At 38.6% G+C, this 19,206-nt stretch overlaps 2 protein-coding genes across 4 annotated transcripts; one reads left to right on the plus strand and one right to left on the minus strand.

The window, feature by feature from the left end:
- The first annotated feature begins 1,968 nt into the window (after nucleotides 1-1,968).
- hexb (hexosaminidase B (beta polypeptide)) lies at nucleotides 1,969-9,514 on the plus strand. Of its 3 annotated transcripts, none has more exons than XM_043239280.1 (14): nucleotides 1,969-2,284; nucleotides 2,392-2,540; nucleotides 2,830-2,895; nucleotides 3,385-3,431; nucleotides 3,532-3,642; nucleotides 4,298-4,399; nucleotides 4,723-4,855; nucleotides 5,090-5,270; nucleotides 5,526-5,612; nucleotides 5,719-5,791; nucleotides 8,067-8,244; nucleotides 8,730-8,820; nucleotides 8,951-9,055; nucleotides 9,190-9,514. In XM_043239280.1, exons 1-14 carry the CDS (start codon nucleotides 2,043-2,045, stop codon nucleotides 9,251-9,253), a joined length of 1,629 nt encoding a protein of 542 aa, XP_043095215.1. In that variant the 5' UTR covers nucleotides 1,969-2,042; the 3' UTR covers nucleotides 9,254-9,514. The 3 variants fall into 3 exon arrangements, 2 of the variants coding, with proteins under 2 accessions (XP_043095215.1, XP_043095216.1); XM_043239281.1 differs by lacking the exon at nucleotides 8,067-8,244 and adding an exon at nucleotides 6,556-6,730 and having other exon boundaries at nucleotides 1,971-2,284; XR_006250986.1 differs by lacking the exons at nucleotides 8,951-9,055; nucleotides 9,190-9,514 and adding an exon at nucleotides 6,556-6,730.
- A 77-nt stretch (nucleotides 9,515-9,591) lies between these two features.
- On the minus strand, nucleotides 9,592-17,476 carry gfm2 (GTP dependent ribosome recycling factor mitochondrial 2). The gene is made up of 20 exons (XM_043239279.1): nucleotides 17,164-17,476; nucleotides 16,885-16,966; nucleotides 16,765-16,810; nucleotides 16,569-16,666; nucleotides 15,957-16,082; nucleotides 15,785-15,873; nucleotides 15,510-15,598; nucleotides 15,321-15,381; nucleotides 15,058-15,243; nucleotides 14,650-14,730; nucleotides 14,404-14,552; nucleotides 14,161-14,301; nucleotides 13,445-13,544; nucleotides 13,035-13,224; nucleotides 12,870-12,946; nucleotides 12,499-12,637; nucleotides 10,623-10,805; nucleotides 10,375-10,490; nucleotides 10,120-10,302; nucleotides 9,592-9,948 (listed from the first exon to the last, which is right to left on the minus strand). Exons 1-20 carry the CDS (start codon nucleotides 17,197-17,199, stop codon nucleotides 9,820-9,822), a joined length of 2,301 nt encoding a protein of 766 aa, XP_043095214.1. The 5' UTR covers nucleotides 17,200-17,476; the 3' UTR covers nucleotides 9,592-9,819.
- Between the last annotated feature and the right edge of the window lie 1,730 nt (nucleotides 17,477-19,206).

Below are 19,206 nucleotides of genomic sequence, written 5' to 3' on the forward strand. Positions count from 1 at the left end.
GACAAAATTGTTGGTACCCTTTGGTCAATGAAAGAAAAAGTCACAATGGTCACAGAAATAACTGTTATCTGACAAAAGTAATAATAAATAAAAATTCTATAAATGTTAACCAATGAAAGTCAGACATTGTTTTTCAACCATGCTTCAACAGAATTATTTAAAAAAATAAACTCACGAAACAGGCATGGACAAAAATGATGGTACCCTAGAAAACACTGAAAATAATGTGACCAAAGGGACATGTTAATTCAAGGTGTGTCCACTAATTAGCATCACAGGTGTCTACAACCTTGTAATCAGCCATTGGGCCTATATATATGGCTCCAGGTAATCACTGTGTTGTTTGGTGATATGGTGTGTACCACACTCGACATGGACCAGAGGAAGCAAAGGAAAGAGTTGTCTCAAGAGATCAGAAAGAAAATTATAGACAAGCATGTTAAAGGTAAAGGCTATAAGACCATCTCCAAGCAACTAGATGTTCCTGTGACTACAGTTGCACATATTATTCAGAAGTTTAAGATCCATGGGACTGTAGCCAACCTCCTGGACGTGGCCGCAGGAGGAAAATTGATGACAAATCTAAGAGACGGATAATCCGAATGGTAACAAAAGAGCCTAGAAAGACTTCTAAAGAGATTCAAGGTGAACTTCATGCTCAAGGAACATCAGTGTCAGATCGCACCATCCGTCGTTGTTTGAGCCAAAGTGGACTACATGGGAGACGACCAAGGAGGACACCATTGTTGAAAACGAATCATAAAAAAGCAAGACTGGAATATGCCAAACTACATGTTGACAAGCCACAAAGCTTCTGGGAGAATGTCCTGTGGACAGATGAGACAAAAATTGAAGTTTTTGCCAAGGCACATCAGCTGTATGTTCACAGACGAAAAAATGAAGCATATCAAGAAAAGAACACTGTCCCTACTGTGAAACATGGAGGAGGCTCTGTTATGTTCTGGGGCTGCTTTGCTGCGTCTGGCACAGGGTGTCTTGAATCTGTGCAGGGTACAATGAAATCTCAAGACTATCAAGGAATTCTAGAGAGAAATGTACTAGCCAGTGTCAGAAAGCTTGGTCTCAGTCGCAGGTCATGGGTCTTGCAACAGGACAATGACCCAAAACACACCGCTAAAAACACCCAAGAATGGCTAAGAGGAAAAATTGGACTATTGTAAAGTGGCCTTCTATGAGCCCTGACCTCAATCCTATTGAGCATCTTTGGAAGGAGCTGAAACATGCAGTCTGGAAAAGGCACCCTTCAAACCGGACACAACTGGAGCAGTTTGCTCATGAGGAGTGGGCCAAAATACCTGCTGAGAGGTGCAGAAGTCTCATTGACAGTTACAGGAAGCGTTTGATTGCAGTGATTGCCTCAAAAGGTTGTGCAACAAAATATTAAGTTAGGGTACCATCATTTTTGTCCAGGTCTGTTTCATGAGTTTATTTTTTTAATAATTCTGTTGAAGCATGGTTGAAAAACAATGTCTGACTTTCATTGGTTAACATTTATAGAATTTTATTTATTATTACTTTTGTCAGATTAAAGTTATTTCTGTGACCATTGTGAGTTTTTCTTTCATTGACCAAAGGGTACCAACAATTTTGTCCACGTCTGTATATATATATATATATATATATGTGTGTGTGTGTGTTTGTGTGTGTGTATTGATAGATAGATAGATAGATAGATCAGATAATTATAATCAGATAATATTTATTTACTATTAGTATAAGTAGGCACATTGGGACGCAGCACTTGCATATGTTTAGTTCATATAATTTCTTCTGCTTGGGCCATTTGTTTTGCAAGTTTAGCCTATATCTAAGGACTGACCTTAATTGCTCTCTGCACAAATTAGCAGGAAAAAAGGATGAGGTTTCATAATAACATTAAAGTCATTAAAGGGGGCGTGGCGCCTGGTAGGTCCCATGACCAGGGTTAAGGTAAACCCCGCCCCGCGCTCGGAGCACAACACACACACAGACAGACACTCTCTCCTCAGAAGTCAGCTGACCGCGCATCGATCCACACAGACATGTACAGACTGCTCAAATGTGCGCCGCTGTTTTTGGCGGTGGCCGTCTGCAGTGGCTGGCTCTTCGACGACTTTGGAGGAAAACCGAAGGAGCCGGATGAAATCTCTCTCTGGCCGCTACCGCAGAAATACCAGTCGTCCGGCGTCGCCTTTAAACTCAGCGCCGCCAGCTTCCAGATCGTCCACGCCGCGCAGTCCTCCGCCGGACCGAGCTGCAGCTTGCTCGAGAACGCGTTTCGCAGGTAAAAGCGCGCAGCGTCCCATTCATATTCACAAAAGACGCTTTAACAGGAAGCGCGGTGTCGGTACAGTGTCACTGTTAAGCGTGCCACCGGCGTTTGCTTCGCAGATATTTTGAATACGTGTTCGGTGACCTGAAGAAGCACGAGAAGAGCCGAAAGAAAGCGCGCGACTCCGATCTCGCGGAGCTTCAGGTGTGGATCACGTCAGCGGATCCGGAGTGCGACGGTTACCCGAGTCTGAACACCGACGAGTCATGTGAGCCGCTTTTCCCTTCCGCCTGTGATCCTCGGTGATCTCTAATCCAATGAACGACCGGCAAATCCGATAATTGACATCTGCCTCTCCGGGGTGTGATCGGGTTAACGCATTAACGTGATCCTGGAGCTCTTTTTAGATGTGGCGACGTTTGACTCGCGCGGAGTAGTTTGTAAACTTCTACTTCATGTTACCTGGAAACTGCGTTTTGGAAGCCGGTCCCTCTGAGATGTAACTCGGCCGCACGCTGTGGTTGTCTGAGTTGTGAAGTTTTGCTCTCTTTGTGTAGATGAGCTGTCGGTCGATGAGCCCTCTGCTGTGCTGAAAGCTGCTAATGTATGGGGAGCTTTGCGAGGTAAGCGAAACTCTACAATGAAGTTAACTACAGTAAACAACCTTTTGAACGTACACATACCATTTAAAAGTCTGTGCTCAGTTTTAATTTTTTTTTCATATATATATATATATATACACATACATCATACACACACACACACACATATATATATATATATATATATATATATATATATATATATATATATATATATATATATATATATATATATATATATATATATAAACATTTTAGCAATATAACACACACACACATATATACACACATATATATATATATATATATATATATATATATATATATATATATATATATATATATATATGGTCACATAGGAAATACAATTTGAAAATGCACTAAAATTATTTAAAGCCAGGGTTTTAAAACCATAAGAGAAGATACTGAACTGTTTATTGTCTATAAAACAGATTTTATCTTAATTTGTTATTTCCTCAACATGTAACTTCCTCATGTGTTTGTTGTAAGGACTGGAAACATTCAGCCAGCTGGTCTATGAGGATGACTATGGAGCCGTAAGTTTGAAGAGGACTATTACTTACCGGCTTGCTCTTTTTCGTTAGGGCTTTAAATAATAAAAAATGACATCAATCTTTTCGTTGGTCTTATCAACAGAACAACATCAATAAGACCGACATCTCCGATTTCCCGCGGTTTGCCCATCGAGGGATCCTCCTGGACTCGTCTCGACACTTCCTGCCACTCAAAGTCATTTTGGCCAATTTGGTGAGCTGAAATCAATTGCATTATAATGACAGGCTTTACTTAAAACACACACATGGGTCTAGAGTGGCATTGTTTTAATGAATAATAAGAGAGAAAATGTAAATATATATATTTAAAAAAATAAGTGTGTGTATATATATATATATATATATATATATATATATATATATATATATATATATGTATATATATATATGTATATATATATGTATATATATATATATATATATATATGTATATATATATATATATATATATATATATATATATATATATATATATATATATATATATATATATATATATAAAAAAATTTTTTATATAAATAATCCTCAATTTTCTCATTAGAAGCCAGTTAAATATCTGGAGGGTAGTTATTGCATGGTATTGTATTTGGTTATTGTATGTTGTATGGAAGTTATGAGACTGGAAAGTCAAGTTTTTAATGTTTGTACGTGACTGCAATCACAAGACAAGATGACACTCATCACAAGGTTTGTCTGGGGAAGAAAAAAACGTGGTCAGCAAATGGTAGTTTTGACCTAGAGTCACATGCTCATAATAGTGGACATATGTGCAAGGACCTGAAATGCTTCTTATCCCACAAAACATGCAGTAAATTCTTATATGGCAATAAAATGTCTAATTTTCACAGGAAGCAATGGCGATGAACAAGTTTAATGTATTCCACTGGCACATTGTGGACGATCAGTCATTTCCTTATATGAGCCGGACCTTCCCTGACTTGAGTCAGAAGGTGAGTGCGTGGTTTACTTTGTTTTAGATTGAAGCCTTTAAGCCAACATCATATAAATAGGAGACATACAGCAGGCTTATCAACCTATCCCAGTAAATTCCTTTAGGCTTTAAAAAAAAAGATATACCATGCTTTTAAATATAGTGCCCTGTTGTCATATATATTTTTTTGCATACGCTGCATTGGAAGCGAAAGGTAAGGGGACGATAAAGATAGTGCTGTAGGATTAACTTCCAGCGTCATTTCCTTTTGTGTAGAAATAGAGTTGTGGATCTACTGCTGAAGTGTTTGTTGCGTATCGATCACGCTTTTGCGATTCACAGGGAGCCTATCACCCATTCACACACGTGTACACTCCGTCTGACGTGAAGATGGTCATCGAGTTCGCCCGCCTGAGGGGGATCCGAGTCATCCCCGAGTTCGACACCCCAGGACACACACAGTCATGGGGCAATGGTCAGTTGGTGGACTTCATGCGTAACAGTTATACAGATTGTTTTTAGTCATGTTTAGGGCTGCAAAAACATCGCACGGCTTTCAAAATGTGAAAAGGAAACAAATGCAAAGTCGAAAACGGAATATATGACAAATGTAAAGAAAGTACTCCAGCCTTAAGTCATATTTGTGGGTTTCAGGAGTTGATGCTGATTAATGTGACGTGTTTTCTCTCTCTGTTGCTCTTTACCCTAGGCATAAAGGATCTGCTAACACCTTGTTATAGTGGCTCTAGTCCTTCGGGATCCTTTGGGCCGGTGAACCCCATCTTAAACTCCTCTTATGAATTCATGACACAGTTTTTTAAAGAGATCAGCACGGTCTTTCCTGATGCCTACATACACCTGGGGGGAGACGAGGTTGACTTCAGTTGCTGGTAAGAAAAATGGAGCTGCTTACTGAATCATCGATTATTAAACTGCATTATTTCCCTGAATATTGCAATGCTAATAATCTTGCCTTCTATAACCTTTTATTTGATCAAATTGTTTAATTTAAAGAAACTGTAGCTTTCACACGGGACCTTGGGTGGAAGGGCATGCAGTATTTCTCTTTCTCTGTTTGATTTACTTTGAGCTGAGAGCTGTTACTGCTAAAGGTCATGCTTACATTCCCCTTATTGTTCTTGTAGGAAGTCCAATCCTGATATTCAGAAGTTTATGATAGAGCAGGGCTTTGGAACAGACTACAGCAAACTGGAGTCTTTCTACATTCAAAGGTAAGAGCTCAGGAAAGACTTTTATTTTGGTCTTGTCTAACTTAAAAATGATTACGACATGAATTAGAACACATTCCGACATTTAGTATTTGTCTTCCTAAAACAGATTGCTTGATATCGTGGCTGCTACCAAGAAAGGTTACATGGTATGGCAGGAAGTGTTTGATAATGGGGTGAAGGTAAGGCTCATCTCTTCTTATAATCTCTTATAACCTTCTTAATCACAAATAGCTTGACGTGCATGCTCACCTTTTCACAAGCTGCTGCTAGTGCTGACACACCACTATTGGTGCTTTTCCACTGCCTGGGTTCGGTTTGCATTTCTATCAGTTTAGTAACGCTTTAGAGTGGGCGGGATTATCTGCTTGTCGTTATAGTCAAGCTCTCGCTCCATCCGTTGCTCATCTATCAGCGAGAAGAACTGCTGTACTCCCTAACAAACCACAAAATGTATTTTTTTGGTTGTAAAAATAAAAATAAAAATTAGGCTTGTTCTAAACATTGCGTTCGTTCTTTCTATTCTCTCCGGCCAATCAGTGTTCAGGAGAGTATACACGTCATGTTTTGGAAATGGTATGGTGGTGCTAAAAAAAAGTACTAGATACTATTCCCAGTGGAAAACCCCCCTAAAGCGATCCATGCCAAACTGTACAATGCAGTGGAAAAGTGCCATAAGTTAGTTTTTAATCGTGTTGTATCAACTTGAAATAACTTGTTTACACCCCTAAATTTTCAACTTGAAATTTTAAGTTACTTTGTTAATTTAGGTGACAACTGAAATATTTTAGTTGACTATACTAAAACTTTTTAGGCAGTGGGTTAGCAAGTTATTTTAAGTTGAAACAACATTTTTTTTACATTGCATGTAGATTGTCTATAACAATATAACAGCCCACCCAAAAAAATTAATTAGGATACATAATGCGCTTTATGCATGTTCCAGCTGAAGGATGACACTGTGGTAGAGGTGTGGATGGGGAACAAGATGGAGGAGGAACTACAGAATGTGACTGGGGCAGGATTTACAACCATTCTTTCTGCCCCTTGGTACCTGGACTACATTAGCTATGGACAGGACTGGCAACACTACTACAAAGTTGAGCCACTCAATTTCCCTGGTCAGTTTCTCCAGTCAAATTCTTAATTTTGTTTGTTTTAGCCCTACTAGTTTACTAAAGTAGTGATTTCAAATGTAGAAGCTTTAGTCATTCAGTATTTGCACACGTATTGACCATGTGTGATGGTTTTGACATGACAGTCACTATTCCTTTTATTATATTTTAACCTATTTTATTGCCATGGATGAGTCAACATGGTGTTGAATCGCAAACACGCTTAAGGGTTGAGGCTTTGGTCTGAGTAGAGAAGGTTCATTGAGAAACACCTCCATTTAAATAAGGACATATGCGCTGGTCATCGACCCATATATAATTATTGGGAAGAATTTGCTTTTATTTTTGCATTGTGTTCACATGTGACCCTCAGTCTGGCTCTTGCTCTTGCTCTGCTTGTCACGAGTATGTTGTCATGGCTCGACCCCTTCTGAACTCCTGCCACATCCCGAGGTCGGGCCAATAAATGCCTTGAAAAGCACGCATTCCAGCATGTCACTCTTCCTTTCAAAATCTCTCATAGGCTGTTTATTTGATCATTCAAAAGTCCTTGAATAAGTTTTTAAGAGAAGTATATTTACTGTCACTTTTGAACTTAAAGAAAAGATTTTGGGAGCAAGCTTTTGAATGGTGGTGCATGCTTTGCCATAATTCCTCTTCCATCTTGCTTCAGTCTTGTTAAATTAATCACTACCAAAATTATTTATGGCTGATTTAATACCAAATATTGCAAAAATTTGTCACTTTTAAAACTAACAACGTTCAGTTCTTTGACAACTAGTAGCAACTAGATATGCTTAAATTAGCAATCTTGGTATCTTTAGGCCAATTTACACTGCGCAGATAAACGCCAACAAACAAGTGGGCTGTTGGATTTAGAATTTTCTAAAAAAAAATAACTGTCTAGTCTACACCAGACGTGAAATTGGTTGCATCGCAGCATATCCATTGTAAACCGCGCCGTTTGTTATAATCAATAGAACTTGTTGCGTCGCTCTCATCCGGCGTAGATGGTGCAAGTCTGACTGTGATGAACCTGTAGCCACAATCTAAATTTTACTGTGAAGCACTCTTTAAGTGAAACTTGCGCATCGTCATGGCAACAGTTCGTGGTCAGAGTTTGTTGGAAAATCTGTACACACTTCTTAACACCAATTAAGCATGTTCAGTCAGGTGAAAACAACCAACGGCAGCACACTTGTGGGTGTTTGTCTGTGCGGTGTGAAATGGCCTTTTGATATAGTAATCGTGAAAGAAGCATGAAAAGCCTCACAATGGAGTCCAGAGGGATTTTGACGTACGTGTTTGTGTCATACATGCATCTGTATGTGTACACGTGTAGCTGAAAGCCGACACACAGATCCATGTGTGGAAAGAAAAGCCGCAGTACCCAGATGAGATGGCGGCGGTAACAGCGGCTGGTTTCAGTGCTCTGCTCTCCACACCCTGGTACCTCAACCGCATCAGCTACGGCCAAGACTGGGCGAACATTTACAAAGCCGACCCCCAAAATTTCAACGGTGTGTGTCATGTGCAGATTTGAGCCTCCGTTTCTGTTCGGTTCTCCTAAATGTGCAACATCTTATGGTTTAGAGCAAAAGATTTTACAATGCAGTTTTTTGTGAGCTATGTTGGAGTTAAAAAATCTGGTGAATTTTCTTGTTTATTCATTGTAACCAAGGTTGGCACATGGTGTTTTGAAGGACTTATGTTTAAATGACAGAGGTGACGTGATTGTACAGTGTTCTTTATTGCCTTATCCTTAAATTAATGAGCTTCAGGTTTTTTCAGGGCAAAGCTCTATCAATAGTAAAGGCGTTGCCAGGAACCTGTTTTCCAACACTTGACCATGACCGCTATGAGTCTGTTCAGTCATGGCCCAGTTTAAATCATTTGCTTTGTCTGCAGATATAATAAAGGAATGTTTGACTCAAACACGACCAACTCTTTGTTCTGAGGGATGACACTTTTTGCTGTTAATAACGTGATTGCTATTATACCATAGGCACAGATGCACAGAAGAAGCTGGTGATTGGTGGAGAGGCTTGTCTCTGGGGAGAGTATGTGGATGCGACCAACCTCACTCCTCGACTTTGGTATGATATATTATTCAACCGTCTTGTAATATGTAAAACATAAGAGCTGATATTAGAAGTTAATGGCAAAACTGAAACCAACCCTAGTTTTTATTTAGAGTAAATTATTATTTTGTTTTTGCCATTGCAGGCCAAGAGCCAGTGCTGTTGCTGAGAGGTTATGGAGTGATAAAAGCGTGACGGATGTGGGTAATGCCTACAATCGTCTGGCCCAGCATCGCTGCCGCATGGTCAAGTGAGTTAAAATAGGACATGCATACTCATTAATGCAGTCTCATCTTATTTAATTAATCATACAGTTCCACATATCTAATTTCATTCTTTGTTTTTGGATGTTTATGGATTTATTTTTTCCTTCTTTCCCATCAGGAGAGGCATACCAGCAGAACCTCTATTTGTTGGCCACTGCCGTCATGAGTACATAGGCCTATGAACTTCAACATTCACTTCACAGAAAACGGATTTTAGAAGGGAATTAAAAGGACAAGGCTTTTTTTAAATGATAAAAACATTAAACCATTCCAGTAAATACGATTTGCTGTTCTATGCACTGAGCCAGTTATTACCAGAACTTTGTTTGTAATTGCTGTATTTTTATTAAATAAACGGACAGTTCTGTGCATCTAGATTTGTAGGCTTAAATGTTATTAAACTGTAATTAATATTCTTGTGAATAAATTTTACAGAATTTGAAGCTTTTGAAATGAGGTCTGCTTTTATCTTTGATTAAATATTAAAAAAAAAAAAAAAAAAAGATTTATGAAAGCACTGTTCTTGTAAAATTGGTAATGTAGTTTAATATTAAGCAGCAAGCGCTTTTTTTCTCTCCATCAGAGAAAAAAAATCCAATTATATCTCTGGATGTGGGCTGAGAAAATATGTCCATATGTAGGTTAGTTTTCAAAAGATTCATCTTCTAGACCATATGAGCATCCAATAATAGAACAAATCAAAACTGGCCTGTATAAATGTTCAGTTGAGTTGGTGAAGGTTCCCGTTTTATGCCAGTCCAGCCATCTTGTTAAACAGTGTATTCTGGTCCTGAGTGTTCATGGGCTCATAGCTGGACAGCTCCAGAGAAAAAGTAGCATTCCCAGAGGTCAAAGTGCGCAGTGCAGTCGAGTAGCCCTTGAATCAAAACAAATAAACTCATGTAAAATTGCTACAACATAAATTAACCATGTTGTATAGTAATCACGTGGCTACATGTTATTAGCCTTAATATATACGTAGACATTCACGAGCTGTAAAATTGTGCAATTATTGCCACATCATTTGTGATTTTAGTGAAAGACTGACCATCATCTCAGCCAAAGGTACTGTAGCCAGCAAAACCTTGCTTTCCTGTCGACTTTGGATGTCACATATAGTACCGCGTCGCTGGGAGAGATCTGCAAGCACAGAACTCAGAAACTCTTCACCTACGGTCACTTCCAGAGCCATCACCGGCTCCAAAACCTGCACCCCAGCCAGCTTCAGAGCCTGAACCAGAAAGACGATGTCAGATGTGGCATTATTTGAAAGCGATTATATCCCAGGGCGGTGTTTAAGTACCTTGAGCATGCAGCGGGACACGCAAGCTGCCACCATGGCTGCAGAAGTGCCAGGCTCCAAACGTACGTGCTGGATAACCGTCTTTACTCCCTCTACAGGAAAACCAAGCACAGGACCTGGGAAAGGGAATTGGGTTACCAATAGCATATGGCTGACAAATACATCAGATTTATAGGCTGAAATATTTTACCAGGAAGACATAGATGTGATGAATGCCATAAAAGCTTTAAAGCATGCATTGCTGTTACCTTGGAGGTAGGCGCTCTGAACTCCATTTTCCACAGCTTCTTTGACATCAGGTGGAAGCTGAGTTTTTACGTCCTCCTCAAAAGTAACATCACAGGAAGTGCTAGACTCATTCTTCAGAGGATGGACAGCAAGGTCTACTGTAACAACATGCCTCTTGTCTCCAAGAGTGCGATCTAATGTGTCTGAAATTGATACAAATCACACCGGAATTTACAAACTCTAAACTACTCCAAATAAACATGGTATTATTTGATATTATAATTACTTTGCCACTACAATTTGTTCTGTGTAGAGTGATAAGAATTAGGGCTGTCAAACAATTAATGGCATCAAAAATGTTTTTGTTCACATAATGTGTGCGTGTACTGTGTATATTTATTGTTACTATATAAAACGCACATATACACTCACCGGCCACTTTATTAGGTACACCTTTCCAACTGCTCGTTAACGCAAATTTCGAATCAGCCAATCACATGGCAGCAACTCAATGCATTTAGGCATGTAGACATGATCAAGATGATCTGCTGCAGTTCAAAGCGAGCATCAGAATGGGGAAGAAAAGTGATTTAAATGACTTTGAACGTGGCATGGATGTTGGTGCCAGACAGGCTGGTCTGAGTATTCCAGAAACTGCTGATCTACTGGGATTTTCACGCACAACCATCTCTAGGGTTTACAGAGAATGGTCCTGTCAGCTAAGAACAGGAAACTGAGGCTACAATTCGCACAGGCTCACCAAAATTGGACAATAACGTTGCCTGGTATGATGAGTCTCGATTTCTGCTGCGATATTCGGATGGTAGGGTCAGAATTTGGCGTCAACATCATGAAAGCATGGATCCCTGAATGTCTGAATGTTTGCAGTACCTTGTTGAATCTGTGCCACGAAGGATTAATGCAGTTCTGAAGGCAAAAGGGGGTCCAACTCCAATACTAGTAAGGTGTACCTAATAAAGTGGCTGGTGAGTGTACATGTTAATTTATGTAAAGCTGCAGTCCGTAAGTCTTGCCTATTTGTCGCCATCTATGATTAAAAACTTGTTATTGCAGTTCCTTGCAGAATAATATCCCATGCTTGGGTTGTACTGCAGAGCGGCTGAATCTAATGTCCTGTGTTCACCAGAGTGAATCCTGTCTGTATTCAGCAAACGCAGAAAACTATGTCTTGGAATATATGACCCAAATAAGAATTGTAGATAAGATATTGTAATCTGAACAAGTAATAGGTCTGCCACACTTTGATCTGACCAACTGAGGGAAAAGCATTACAATATGAAAACATTATTACAAGCTAACTGCTGTGAATCAGGCGATAGTTATAAATATAGATTTTTTTGGATAACTTAACCAAAAAAAAAGTTACAGACTGTAGCTTTAAGAAACATTTTATGTTTATATTAAATGGGTTTATCTGTAATATAAATATATACGTGTCAATATTTTCTGTGAGTATTTATATAGACATGCACACACCGATAACTTTTTTTTTTCACCTTATGTAAACAAAAACGTTTATTTTGAATGTGATTAATCAACTGACAGCACTAATAGGAGCGTTGTTTTCTACCTATGTCCTTATCACGTAATTCCAAAACAACAATGAAAACATGAATCTCCACTAAAACAGGGCATGTGACTAGTCATATATGTTGTTTTCTTTTTCATTTTATTGTTTTATGCTTTTTCTTTACCATGGACAAAGTCTATTGTAACCATAAGTCACACTGGGCCATAAAACAGTAAAGCAGCCAAACAAAACAGATGACCTGTCACTGGGAAATAGTTCTGATGTTTTATCACAAACCGAGTAATGCAATTTTACCAGGTAGACTATAATATAAAACACGAGGGGAGGGTTTGCGGTAGCCTCACCGGTGGCAGCTGCTGATTGGAGGATGGTTTCTCTGTAGGCCACCTGCAAGGGTCCTAGGTGAGTTTCGATGTTGTACTCTCTCTTAATACGGTCATGGATGATCTCAATGTGCAGCTCTCCCATGCCACAAAGTATCATCTGTGCACAAATAAGTGAAAAATACATTGTAGAGCATAAGCACTCCTCTCCTCAACACAAGATTCAAGGGTATCTGATATCCGCAGCACAAACGGGGCAGGATCAATTACGTGTCACAATGTAATCTGTAAAGTCTAAGACATTTCTTCTAAGCACTAAGCTCGGTTGAACAAGTAAATGCGTAGCGCTGATAAACAGGAAGCCACATCTAACGGAGAAAACGCTCATTTACCTGTCCAGAATCAGAGTCTGTTCTGACTTTCAGGCTGGGGTCTTCTCTCTGCAGGCAGTTGAGCGCGTGCTCCAGGTCTGTTTGACAAAACCCACTGAGATTTCAATCCTTCCTCCTGCTGCAGCCTATTTGGAAAGTGATCTGCTCAAGATCTGTTGTTCTTACCCGCTTGTTTGGCCATAGAAGGAGGTTCAATGGAGCAGAAGAACACGGGCTCGGGGACCTCCACCCCTGCAAGAGCCAGACTGCTGCTCTCCTTTTGCGAGCTACTCTTGCTCTCCGCTTCGTTCTGAGCACGCCGCACCGCAGCTGCAGCAGAGGCTTTGGAGGAGACGATGGTGTCGCCTGTCACCGTCTGATTTAAAACAAACAAAAAGATATTTAGCAAAAGTGCAATGCACCAGATGAAGACTCCAGACCATCTTTATTATAGCGCCAGTAAAACTTGTGGGCATCCCGAATTCAAAGGCTCATGGATCTAAAATGGTGAAAATGTATATCTAAAAAAAGAAGCATCATGTAAACACAATCATGTAAACAACATATTTTTTCTTCGTCCTATGAAAGTTGTTTACCTGTTTGAGTCCAACCGTGAGCGCGATGTTTCCAGCAGATAAAGAAGGGATTTCTACGTGCTGATCGGCAAAAGGCAAGAGAAGTCGGCTCATTCTTTCCCTGGAGCAACAAAAACACAAATTGTACTACATTGGTCAAAAAAGCAAATAAATGTACTTATTTTTTTACTGTACAATGACCATTGAATACCAAAACAAAAAAAAAGAACAACTACAATAAACAGACTAAAATGCCAACCGTTTATAACGTTATACAATTTATGAGATTTTTTACTCCAAACAAGTGCTTTAAAACAGATTCTTATCATACGAATGAGGTGTAAATTATATTATTTTATCATATTCTAGACAGCGATTAAAGGCTATGTTGATATACAATGACATTATATTTGATATTTAAAAAACCTGATATTTAATGACATTTCATTATTTAAATATCTTTATTATCGTCAACACTAGTAATATCGTGGCACATATAGTTAACGCCACAGTAATGCTCCTTCTTTTTGAGAGTGTGCGCGTGTTGTGTGATTTTAATTTTTTTTCCCCCACAACAAATCAGAAGAGCAATAGTAAAAAGCCGCAGAAGTAAAAAAATAAAAGCATCAGTCATTTCCTTTTTTTTTGCTTTCGTTTTAAAGAAAACTATTAAAATCTGGCAACGGACTCATTGGGTGTCATTATTATAACTGCACACAAAGTCTCAATAAACCTACGTTCCGTTCCTGCTGATGTTGTAAACTGCTGACTGAGCCTTCATGCTTCCTGAATAGATCCTAACAAACACGAGTGGACCCCTCTGTTTGTCATGGACCACTTTGAATGCCAACGCACACAGATCGTCCTTATACCAGCGTCTGGAGAGGCAAGAACACATATACATTCAATCAGATGTTATGTATTTTTTTTCCCCCTTTAGCATGATGAATTGATGAGGGGCTGAGGGATGCTGCACTCACACCAGGTCATGGTTCCTCTCGTTGGGGGCAGGAAGGTAAGCAGTAATGGCATCCAGTAGAGGCTGAACACCTTTATTTTTCAGAGAGCTTCCACACAACACAGGCACCCCCTTACGAGCTAATGTTACTCTTCTCAGCGCCTCCTGCAACTGTATATTCGATTTCAGTTCGGTTTATTTAATAGCAGAATGTCTCAGTAGAGAAAGAAACGTGGAGCACATGTATAGAGAAACTGTGTATTCTTACCTTCCCAGCAGGCACTGCATCAAAGTTTTCACTGTACTGTCCCAGCACCAGTTCCGCAAAATCATCATCTAGATCTGCTACCTGTCCAGTTCACACACACAAAATAAAAAAGGTAAAAATAGAAAAATTAATAATATAATTCTGCGCTATATCAAACCTCTATGACTGTCTGTAAAACACAAAAGAAAATATTTGGAAAATGTCTTCACCATACAATAAGTCAATTGGATGCATTTTTAATTTTCTATGTAGAAATAAAGTCATACATTAAAGAGAGTAAATGATGACAGAACCGTAACGATTTGGTGAACTGTCCCTTTAAGAACCTTCTGTGCTCAAGATGTGGCAAATAACAATAAATGTATCAGTATTTATTCTATTGTTTTCAGACACTTTTTTTTGTTGCACCTGTTCTATCAAAGTAGCCCTGGCCTCACTGACGGCCCGGAGCATATCTGGGTCATCTGAGGGATGAAGGGCGCTGGTTTCAAAAGCATCACCGTCATATGTCAGTGAGCTCCCCTGCCATGTCATTTTCTGCCTAGCGATCAAGTCCACCAATCCGGTAAAGCTCTTTCCTGAGCCAATGGGGATCTGGAAATAATACCAAACATCCAGAATGAATCTTTTCATTGGCAACAGCAGTCGGTTACTATGTTTAAAGACGCTACCTGAAGGAGAATGGGGTTGGCCTTCAGTTTAGTCTTTATGCTGTCTAAAGAGTACCTCAGGCTAGAAGAAACGAGAGCGGTCATTCAAATATATCATATCAGCGAAACATGCAGCTTTTCAGACATTAATTCTGCGAATTTAAGTGAGAGATTCTGAGAACCGAGGAAAAAAATATTTATAAGCAAAACCTAGCTGCAGGCTTGTCCATCTTGTTTAGGAAACACACACACGGGATTTGATGTTTTTCTGCCTGCCGCCACACAGTCATGGTTTGAGCCTGAAATTCATGTCCAAAAAAAAAAAAAAAAAAAGACTATATATTAAATAATATAATATATAGAAATACATTATTTGCAAAATATATTTTGCCTTTACTATTAATGGTATAATTAAAACGAATTAATAATTAATATGCATTCGTTTAATTGAAAATGATGATTACTACTAATCATTTCTGCCAAACCTCTACTCCAGCAGAAGCATCAAACACAGCGACCGCTCCATCCAACACCCGTAAAGCTCTCTCAACCTCCAGAGTAAAATCAACATGGCCTGAGAAAAGAAATATAATTCATATTGACCGTATTTATTATGCTTCTGCGCTGTATGCCCCCACTGTGTGGACACATGTGTACCCGGTGTGTCTATGAGGTTAATCCTGTGATGGTTCCAGTCAAAGGTCACAGCAGCTGACTGGATGGTGATTCCTCTCTCCCTCTCTTGAGCCATGTAATCAGTTACAGTGTCGCCGTCATCCACATCTAAACAACACCGGTCACAAAGCCATTAATATCATATAAAACAAATGTATATATTTTACAAAACATGTATTAAATAATTTATAAATTTATATATATATATATATATATATATATATATATATATATATATATATATATATATATATATATATATATATATTATAGTATTTATTAATATTTTAAATAAGCCTTTTTTGAAATATATTTTCAGTTTTCATTTTAATTTGTTAAATATTTATATTTATCATTGTTTTATTTCAGATGTAGTTATTTTAGTACTTCAGTTTAAAATTAGTTTATTTCAAGTTTATTTTTTTAAATGCAGGTTTTTCATGTAATATCAGATGAATTTATTTCTTAATATTACATTATTATTTAATACTTATATTTATTATGTTACCATAATAATTTTATACTATTCAGTTTTTTTTAATTAATGATAATCAGATTCCCCCCCATCAACTTTGTTTCTAGATGTCACCTCACCTCCGAGAGCCCGTGTGTAGCCAGAGAAATACAGCATTCTCTCTGTTGTGGTGGTCTTCCCTGCATCTATATGTGCCATGATACCTATGTTCCGAATTCTGGCCGAGAACATAATAGAAATATTTGGTATTGACAGACCATTATTCTTACACACTCAAAAGGAAACTGTAAATATCCTCGCATGGACATATCTTACTTTGAGATGTCAGGGTTGAGCACCGCTCGAAGTGATTTCACCTCATCTGAAGCAGAAAACAAGTTGCGAACAGTAAGACACTAGTCTAAAATGACAATGTACAGAACTACTGTCCTTTACCTCGATAAAAACTATAATTTCTCCTCCAGTTCACTTTGCATATGCACGTCTGTGAGGATCTGGTCATGAGGTGTCTGATGCTCTGAAAGGGAATGAATGATGGGGTTAATGTTGTAAAACACTAACTGAAGTGTATGAGATGTTATTTATATAGATTCACTATCTATGCAAACAAGCATTTACTGCAGTGACCATGGCATTTTGTCCTAAAGTATTGTTAAATTAGAGTCAATGACAAACGCTTATAGATCTTATAGACAAGACAATCCACAGACTTACCCCTCGAAAAACTGGGAACGGCACAATTAAATGCATTTTGACTTTGGTTAAAGGCTTGGAGCTTCAGTTGTACGGCAAGACATGACTGCTGTGCTCGCTCAAAGTCACGTTGAGATCAGACTTGACATTAAATTCATCGTAACGCGTGGACGGACGGTTAATTCTCAGTAACGACACGATAAAGCAAAAGACATCTAAAACAAACTCAGTGATATCTTTCCCCACTAATGTTAAACACAGCAAACGGGCAGCTGTCAAACGTTTTTTAAGAGTCGTTACAGTCGGGACCAGTTTACGAACGCACACGTTTTGGTGCATCTGTAAATAAGTCCGTCAGGAACACGAACGTACGACAAGGTATTCCGGGGCTAATCCGAATAAACATTAATTTTGAGGTTACTAGGCTAGTTAACTGCATGCACATTTATCTAGTAACTCCATAAATAAAGTAATTTAATCTTATTTATACATTTAAAAAATACAGCCAACCATATTCATAACTAACGTTTATTCAGCGGGTTAGCACGTGAATATCTTACCGTTCGTTTATGTTTCTGTACATTATATCGTGTACATATATTTAATACAGATTTAATACAGATTTACATTATGTGTATTATCAAGAAAAGTAACCAAGGGTTGATTGCTACCTTTAATACATTGCGATGTGTGTTAAATGCTGTGAAATATTTGTTCATTTGAGTTTGTCAAACGCCATTTGTTTGTGTGAACGCTTAGAAAAGGCATTGCTGTGCTTTACCATTTGACCCCAGCAGGGGGAAATACAGTCCACAGTGCAAACCTGTGCAATATAGTATAAACACTACGAGTACAGTACTAGTCATTTCTTATAAAATTGCTGGTAAGGCGGAAGTTTTTCATCGGTCTGTCCTAGCTCTGCAAAGTACAGTGTTACACTTGTCTGGTAAATTTCCTTTTTGTGTGAGCACTACGTGTTTTCCCTCAGGCAGAAAGGGGAAGAGTGATAAAGAGAAACAGATTGCAATTGACAGAATTGGAGTGAAAGGCAGACCTGCTGATTAACTAGAGAAGAATTCACTTCAACTAAACATGGTTTCACACACACACACACACACACACACACACACACACACACACACACACACACACACATTTTGGGTTTCCATGTTTTATAGGCTTAATGGTTTTTATACTGTACACACTATGTGTTATTGTCCTACACCAACCCTTTCAAAAAAATGTAATCCTGTATGTTTTATAAGCTTGTTTCCTCATGGGGACATAAAAAATGTCCCCACAAGGTCAAAAGTTAATGGTATTCCTATCCTTGTGGGGACGTTAGGTCACCATAAGGTGATAAATACCATGTGCGCACTCACACACACAACTTTATAGTTATCTTTATGATTTACATTGACACAACGTAATCTCTAGCTCCTCACCACAAACCTACCCATCAGAACTAAGTGTCTCTCCCCAATCCTTACCCTAGACCTACGCTTTACCCACTTATAACCTGATCCCTAAAATCAAGTCTTGGCCCTCAAACAGGCCTTTAAAGTGCTCTCAGAAAGTGAGGAGTGGCCAAAATGTCCCCACTTTATAAAACCGTTCCCACTCCGATGATATAAAACTCAAAAATGGCCTTCACATGGAAACACACACACACACACACAAAACACGTCCGGTCAGCTATCCTTGTGGGGTCTCCATAGACATAATAGTTTTTATAACCGTACAGACCATATATTCTATTACCCTGCATTTTTAGATTTTCGAAAACTTAATTCTGTGTGATCTGTTATTATTATTGAGTCTGTATGTATTCAGGTTGAAGTCCCCACTATTATAGAAAAAAAGGTAAACACACATACACATATAAGCTGTATGAAGAACTGAGTTGTGGGTGAGAACAAGGCCGCTTCTATTGAGATCTGTAATGCAGAAGTCTAATGAGGAAGTGAACTAGACCATTGAGTTTACACTCATGAAAAGATCCTCTTATCCTCATTATTTTGGAAAAGCCCAAAAATACTTCTGTTTTTTTTTTTTATGCGAACA

Source organism: Puntigrus tetrazona, chromosome 5 (assembly GCF_018831695.1).
Source record: "Puntigrus tetrazona isolate hp1 chromosome 5, ASM1883169v1, whole genome shotgun sequence".
NCBI classification, from domain to species: Eukaryota; Metazoa; Chordata; class Actinopteri; order Cypriniformes; family Cyprinidae; genus Puntigrus; species Puntigrus tetrazona.

What these genes read in the sequence shown, in the direction of transcription:
- hexb (XM_043239280.1), top strand. Translation starts at nt 2,043, where the DNA reads ATGTACAGACTGCTCAAATGTGCGCCGCTGTTTTTGGCGGTGGCCGTC. An exon ending in CACACAGTCATGGGGCAATG is followed by an intron (nt 4,856 to 5,089) that starts GTCAGTTGGTGG and finishes TCTTTACCCTAG; the next exon opens with GCATAAAGGATCTGCTAACA. An exon ending in CGACCCCCAAAATTTCAACG is followed by an intron (nt 8,245 to 8,729) that starts GTGTGTGTCATG and finishes ATTATACCATAG; the next exon opens with GCACAGATGCACAGAAGAAG.
- gfm2 (XM_043239279.1), bottom strand. Translation starts at nt 17,199, where the DNA reads ATGCATTTAATTGTGCCGTTCCCAGTTTTTCGAGGG. An exon ending in GAGAGGAACCATGACCTGGT is followed by an intron (nt 14,302 to 14,403) that starts GTGAGTGCAGCA and finishes TTGCCTCTCCAG; the next exon opens with ACGCTGGTATAAGGACGATC. An exon ending in CCAATCAGCAGCTGCCACCG is followed by an intron (nt 10,806 to 12,498) that starts GTGAGGCTACCG and finishes TATCAATTTCAG; the next exon opens with ACACATTAGATCGCACTCTT.